The 7,500-nt window shown below is 46.1% G+C and overlaps 1 protein-coding gene across 1 annotated transcript in view; it reads right to left on the bottom strand.

Moving 5' to 3' along the window:
• Positions 1-7,500, bottom strand: part of atp8b2 (ATPase phospholipid transporting 8B2) — a 27,598-nt gene that overhangs the window by 1,900 nt on the left and 18,198 nt on the right. The window contains exons 20-26 of the mRNA XM_030783590.1: positions 7,296-7,500; positions 6,433-6,616; positions 4,002-4,225; positions 3,522-3,605; positions 3,060-3,305; positions 2,731-2,869; positions 1,333-1,463 (exon numbers count right to left, since the gene is read on the bottom strand). The exon at positions 7,296-7,500 is cut by the window's right edge and continues 27 nt beyond it. Coding sequence (XP_030639450.1) covers positions 1,333-1,463; positions 2,731-2,869; positions 3,060-3,305; positions 3,522-3,605; positions 4,002-4,225; positions 6,433-6,616; positions 7,296-7,500 — 1,213 coding nt within the window. The remainder of the gene's footprint in view (positions 1-1,332; positions 1,464-2,730; positions 2,870-3,059; positions 3,306-3,521; positions 3,606-4,001; positions 4,226-6,432; positions 6,617-7,295) is intronic.

Genomic DNA, 7,500 nt, shown 5'->3' with positions numbered 1-7,500 from the left:
ACAGAGAGACAGAATGAGAGACAGACAGAGTGACAGAGTGAGAGAGAATGGTGAAGGTGGAGATAGTGGGAAATGAGGAAACAGAGCAAGGACGGTGCGGAGTGGGACAGTACAGAGAGGACGGGGGAGAAAGCAGAACGAGGAAAGACAAACGAAAAGCAGAAACAAGAGGGAAGGATAAATTACTCATACTAAACCCACAAGTTTGAGGGTCAGTTGGGTCAGACATGCACATACACACGCGCACGCACACGCTCACGGATTCGTACATGCACATGCATGCACGCTCTCACACACATATACACACATGCGCGCATTCATACACGCAAACACGCACGCACACGCAGCATTAAGTCAACAAGTTTCCAGATAACACAAGACTGACACCTGGAGCTAAATTTGTTACGCGGACGTCATAACACAGGCCTGGGCCAAAAACACAGCAATTAAGGGCTCCACTTAAGAGACTAAAGAGACAGGTCACCTCAAATAACCTCTTCCAAACCTGTCCACTGGTCATTCTCCCTGCCCTGGTCCATCTGCTCATTGTCTAAGATTCTGTTTTGTCAACAGCAGGGCTGGCTATACAGCGCTGGCCCTCACAACTCTGTCAAAGGTTTAAATAATTCTTAATTCTAGAACTGTATCAGAGGTTTAAATAATTCTTAATTCTAGAACAGTAAGAGGAACACCAGGCAGCTGCCAAAAAAAAAAAAAAAACCCTGCACAGTCAAAAGTGCCCTTGATACTTCGAAACGACAGGCAATTATTTTGTACGCAGTCACAATTTGATTTGCACCATGAGTCGTTTTTTTTTAAAGCAAAGTCTCGCTCCAAAAACAAAATTGGATGGGTTTAAAAAGAAAAACACAGATGATACTCCTAAAACCCAAAACAACCACAACATCCTTCCCCTTAAGTGTCGTGTAAACACAAGATAAGTATAATGAGGCAGGAAAACATGCATATGAGGCAAAACTGAATAATCACAGAGGATCATCAGATAATTAACCTTCAAAAGAACAAAATGTCATCTAGCCCCTTCAGTTCCACAAAACATGTACAAACCGCAATCATTAAATCGCTAAACATGCAGTCAGCAACCAGCTAAACCGTCAAGATCTGAAGTGCAAATGAAAAGACCAGAGTAAATCCAAATAACTAACGTAGGGCTCAAAACATACTCTGGCCTGGGAACTAGAACACACACACACACGCACACATATGCACACACACATTTACGCAAGAGCACACACTGAGCACACTGAAGTGTTCACTTCTCTCTCTCTCTCTCTCTCTCTCTCTCTCTCTCTCTCTCGTGGGGTGACTCACCGTGTCTGAGAGCTGAGGTTTAAGGTCCAGTTTGAGAAAGCGGAAGGCGAGAACAGGAGCGATGCAGATGACGGTGGCTAAAGCTATCGTCAGCCAAACCACCGGCTGGCTCAACGTGTTATGAGCACTTCCTGTAAAACATGAACACAACCGGACGCTCATTTACATAAATCAAATCTTAGTTAACAAACTGCATTTACATGTTTGGTCGGCGGACGTCGGTCAGACGGAGGTATTGATTTCAGACGTGGGTCAAATAAGCGTGCTTGGCTGACACCATTTGAAGTATTTGAATGATTGGGCACCGTTCCAGTTCACCTTGGATTCTTAACGAATAAGATAAACCTCACTCACTCACTCATTGTCTAAGCCGCTTATCCTAATCAGGGTCGCGGGGGGTGCTGGAGCCTATCCCAGCGCTCGTAGGGCGAAAGGCGGGGAAACACCCTGGACAGGTCGCCAGCCCATCGCAGATAAGATAAACCCGATGTCTGGTATTGCTTCAACACGCTCCAGTCAGTCAGAACTTCAGTAAGTTCTAACTTTAGAACCTCAATAGGTTCTAACTTCATAAGTAGGATTGTGACCTGCTTGTACTGCTCTCTCTCTTATTCTACCTTCAGCTTTTCTTACACTTGAATCTGGTCTAATACTGAACCTAACTGCAGCACATCACATACAGCTCCTTAAGGGCTACATGTTTGGTTTGTATTCTGGCCTGTCTTGGAAGTCGCTTTGGATCAAAGTGTCTGCTAAATAAATCAGTGTAAATGCAAATGTGATACGTTAAGTAGAAAAGGACACAAGTTAAAAGAGCCATCTAAAAGCTTGGTCATCCAAATAAATGAAGTGTTTGTTGATTTGCTGACGCATATGGGGACTAGAGACACTTACAACATTTGTTCTATGTTTGTTTGTGCTATGTCAGTTTGGTGACATTTATAAACTTAAGTCCCTGACATTAACAGTGCTGCTTCTGACCTTGAGTGTGTGTGTGTGTGTGTGTGTCTGTGTGTGTGTGTGTGTGTGTGTGTGCACGTGCATGTGTGTGTGTGTGTGCGCGCGTTCGTGTGTGTGTGTGTGTGTGTGTGTGAATGTGTTTGTGTGTGTGTGTGCACGTGTGTACGTGCATGTGTGTGTGTGTGTGTGCGCGCGTATGCGTGTGTGCATGTGTGTATGTATGTGTATGTGTGTGTCTGTGTGTGTGTCTGTACGTGCATGTGTGTGCGTGCATGTGTGTGTGTGAGTGTGTGTATGTATGTGTACGTGTGTGTGTGTGTGTATGTATGTGTACGTGTGTGTGTGTGTGTGTATGTGTGCGCACGCATGCGTGTGTGTGTGTGTGAGTATATATGTAAAAATGTAGGCCAGATTGTGCTGAAAAAGCTGCTGGCTCACCCAGGAAGTGGAACTGTTTGGGGAAGATGTTGAACAGGACGCTGCTGTGCATTGTGAAGAGGATGGTGAAATACGCTCCCAAAGACCCCCACACAAAGAAATGATTAATCGCCGTCCAGTAACCCGTGTCCAGAGCAATCTAAACACACACACACACATGCATACACACACACACATACACACACACGCACACACACACAGAAATGCAAATACAAATACAAATTACATATGAATGTAAAATACGAAACTTCGCTTCTGACACTCTGAGCTGAACAGATAAATAAACACACACACACACACACGCGCGCAAATACACACGTACAACCAACCTGTACACTGACAACGATGACGAGAGCGGTGGCCGTGGTAACTGCGAAGGTCTGGTAGTCGGCGAGGGGCGTCCCGTTGCTCTGTGTGGCTTGAGAGAGGACTCCGTACGGCACGAAGAACAACACCACAGAGGTGTAAATGCCCTGAGCGATACAGATGAAAAACTCTCGCTTGTTAAAGAGAAGATTCAACTGCCCCGGCTCATAGAGCTTTGGATACTCCAGACTCCTCTGCTCCGGAACATCCTGAGAGAGAGAGAGAGAGAGAGAGAGAATAAAAGAAGCAGAGGATAAATGAAAGAAAGAAAGAAAGAAAGAAAGGAAGAAAGAAAGAAAGAAAGAAGACAAAAGGAGTAAAAAACGAGTAAATCAGTAGGTAATGTATTGGGGTGTGAATGAGTAAAGAGGTACTCCTCAGAGACTGGTGTTCAGTCTAGTGGAAGCTGCTGACTCAGTGTGTACCTGGTCAAAGATGCCCATGGCCAGGACGGGCAGAGAGGTGTACACAATGTTATAGAGCGTGATGAAGTACTGATCGTACACCGTCTGAAAGAGGGAAGAAAAAGAACACGTCACGTACACGGAGATGAAAGTTAGGACGACCTAATGTGTCTCATCTCTTTAGAAGCGCCACAGAATCGCCCTATGCATCTTTGAAAACATCTCTCCGACTGCCTCCCCTTCGGCTGATAGAGACGGGGTGAGAGGGGAGGTGACCCAGGAAGGAGGTCACGGCGAGGACCTAGAAGTCCCGCCCACTCGTATAGATAGAACGCGAAAAAAAAGGCTGCGTTCCTCTGTTTACTCCTCGGTTACATTCAAAACAGTACAACTATCCTCAGATGTGACATGTCAGGCTCCTCAACCGTCTACTTTGAAACTCCTGAAACCGCGCCTGCCTGAAAAATACCACGCCCGTCTTTCCCTCTTCCGTCGCCTCACCTGTGCCGAGAAACCGCAGAAGAAGCCGAACCAGAAGTGCACCATGGTGAAGGCAAAGTTCTTGTAGAAGAAGTAGCAGAGAAATCGACACATGCGCAGGTAGGACCAGCGGCCGTGGACCAGCAGGAGGCGCTGCAGGAAGCGGAACTGAGAGAAGGAGTAGTCGGACGCCAGCACCGCCTGGATGCCCTCCTGCCCGCTGATCCCCACCCCGATATGAGCCGCTACACAGAGATAGAGAGAGGAGAGAAAGAGAAAAAAGTATGCTTCAGTTAACAAAAATGTGAAACTTTAACACAGTAACATAATCTGCCATGATATTTCATAACAACTGGCCAGACTGATATGGAGACAACACATGAATTACAGGAGATTGCCAATCACTCACTAAGCCGCTTATCCTAATCAGGGTCGTGGGGGGCACACAGACAAACACAATCGTACCCGGGGCAATTTAGCGTCTCCAAGTCACCTAACCGGCATGTCTTGGGACTGGAGTAAACCCACGCAAAGACGGGGAGAACATGCAAACTCTACACAGAGAGGACCCTGGCCGGGAATCGAACCCCGAGACCTTCTTGCTGTGAGGCGACAACGCTACCCACTGCACCACCGTGCCGCCGATTAGAATCCCATAATCCAGGATAGGCCAGAACTAACCCCATCAGATAAACCCAGCAGCCAGAACACATACCTAAAAACTCTCAGGGGAATAAGTACACAACGGACCCGCGGTTGAAGCAGCGTCTTTGGGGTATAAATTATGAATACTATGTCTTAAAAAGGGGGAGTATGTCAGTTGTCAGAGGGTCACTCTCTGGGGGAAGAGAGATTGGTCATTCACTTAAAACAGAGGTTGTTGACCAATGGGACATGAGCGTCACAGGGAGAAAGTGCAGGCCTGTGATTGGTTCGCTTTACTGGCTCGATGGTTCCCAAAGGACTCGTGCATCAGGTCGCATGTTCTCTCAGTGGCAGCTGTGGCCCAACTGGTTCAGGCTGTCAGCCAATCGGCAGCCTCCTTCTTAGTTGATCGAAGTGTCCCGTGGCACAAGCAGGAACGCAGGACGAAAGTTTGCGGAATCGGAGTTTTAAGTTAACACAGGGTTACACCGAGAATCCGCTCTGGATGGTTCTAGAACAAAAAACATGCGAATAATTGTTCGAGGAGATGAGTTTCGGGCTTAACCGATCCTTTTCTTCTAGTTGGAATGTTTATTTTCACGTTCAGAACATTTGGCTCATTAGTCCAACGAGGGGAAAGCAACAGTTAGACCAAACGCAAATATCAACAACCGCAGAGTGAAAACTGAGACGAGAAAATCTGATCTCTTCTTAAAACAGGAACTCATTACAGCGCGCTAATGTAATCTAATCTTGGTGTGTGCATGTGTGCGAGCGTACGTGTGAGAGAATACGTTGAGAAAGGAGAGAACAGACGTGTGTGTTTGTCCACAATTGGGCCATAAACCACTTCTCTTTCTTCTTCTTTTTCTTCTTTTCTTTCTTTTTGTTTTTTTTTTGTTTTACCCCCCACGCCGTCTTTGGGAAACGAAATAGGTGAAGTGGTGAAATGATAAGAGAGACTGATGGTTGAGAGATGCTGCTGTGTTGTGAGAAAAACATGACATGTGGGAACAAGGAGGAACAAAACATTGCCCAAACATTTTGGTAAATATCCTCCTCAACAAGCTGGTAGTGAGCCAACACACGACGCACACAACTACACTCAAGAACACACACGGACACACACGCATCCACACACACACACACACACACACACACACACACACACACACACACACACTTAGAAACACACTTTTGTCTGTACAGCTTAGTGGGGACTTCCCACTGACCTCCATTTTAGTGTCACTAAAAAGTAATAACCTTAATCTCAACCCAAACCAAAACCCAAAAATAATATCTTGGTCCACTTTCCTTTAAACATATCAGCATCTTTTTTTGAATTATAGAGTTTCCCCAAATGGGTCTCAGCCAAAAGTGCTCAGGAGGTGACCACACATGAAACATGTAAGTTCTTGTGAGGAGGTGCGACGCACACACGTACAAACATTTTGAGAATACGTTCTGAAACTGCCACTAGTGGCTGAGCAGTTGTATTACTTTCCATTATTTATCCTGCACCATGTCAAAGAGTACAATAAAGGTTAGTTTAGCTATGATGTTACACTAAGCACAATACAATATGACACGTCTTGACTTTTCGCCTTCCGCTCAACCAAAGGATTAGGCTGAACAATAGACCCGAATGGACCAAACTCTGGAAACTTATGTAAACGATGCTGTCCAGTGCTGCTGTAATCTGTGTTTTCTGTCATGTTTGAAATACTCGAGCAGGATGAAGAAACGCTGTTTTTTTTGGGGGGGGTGTTTTGCGTAAACACGAGAATGCAACTTCTCCGACTCTTACTTTTGATCATGCTGACGTCATTGGCTCCGTCTCCGATGGCGAGAGTCACGGCTTTCTTGTGTCGTTTGACGAGCTCCACGACCAGAGCCTTCTGGAGTGGAGTGACTCTGCAGCATATCACAGCTTTACAGGCACACGCCGTGTCCAGAAACTCCCGCTCCATGTCCGCCTCTAACGCATGAGCCTGACAGAGAGAGAGAGAGAGAGAGAGAGAGAGAGAGAGAGAGAGAGAGACGGAGAGAGAGAGACGGAGAGGGGGGGAAGGGGGCAGAGATAGAGAGAAACCGAGGGTAAGAGGGAGAGAGAGAGACAGACGGGTGGAGAGAGAGACGGGCGGAGAGAGAGACAGGCGGACAGAGAGACAGGGCGACAGAGAAAAAGAGAGAGAGGAGGGAATAAATCAAAAAGAAAGGAAGAATATCCAGCAAAGGCTGCAGCAAATAATGCTTTGTTTTGTTTTGTTTTGTTTTGTTTTGTTTTGATTTATTTTCCTGAATCTTAGCTTCGAAATGCCAGTCAATGGACTTGTTTTGGATTTGGCTTTATCTCTCAGGCCTTTTCATGGGGAATAAAAACAGACTTCTCTGTATCGGTGACAGGGAGAAATGCAGGTCCATTAGTTTTAATTAAGATTTGATTTTCTCATTTGATTCTAATCGCCTGTCGTGACTCGTCATTCGAATCATTTAATTTCCTTTCCTGATAAATGTCACCTAATGCATCAGATGTCAACAAGTGTTTACCAGACAGTGAGAATTGAACATCAACAAAAGACTCATTTGTATTTGTTAGTTTTCTACTCTATGTGTTCCAGTCCAGAGAAAATCGCCCAATAAGATTTTTTGTAAACAGCTGTCGCTCACCAGGCTGTGTCCACTGATGACCAGTGCAAATTCTCCGCTGATCGATTCCAGTATGGACGTGGGCGGGGCAGTGGGCGGGGCAGAAGATTTCTCCTTCGGTTGCGTCCAGTTGGCTGCGTCACCAGTTCCAAACCCATTTCCAAAGGAGCAGGCTTCACCCCACCCCTGAGACTCAACCTCCTTCCCTCCGTCCCTGCTGCGGGCT

The sequence above is a fragment of the Chanos chanos genome, chromosome 9, assembly GCF_902362185.1.
Source record: "Chanos chanos chromosome 9, fChaCha1.1, whole genome shotgun sequence".
Lineage (NCBI taxonomy): Eukaryota > Metazoa > Chordata > Actinopteri > Gonorynchiformes > Chanidae > Chanos > Chanos chanos.
The sequence above is the reverse complement of the archived record's forward strand: the minus strand, read 5'-3'. Positions and strand labels throughout refer to the sequence as shown.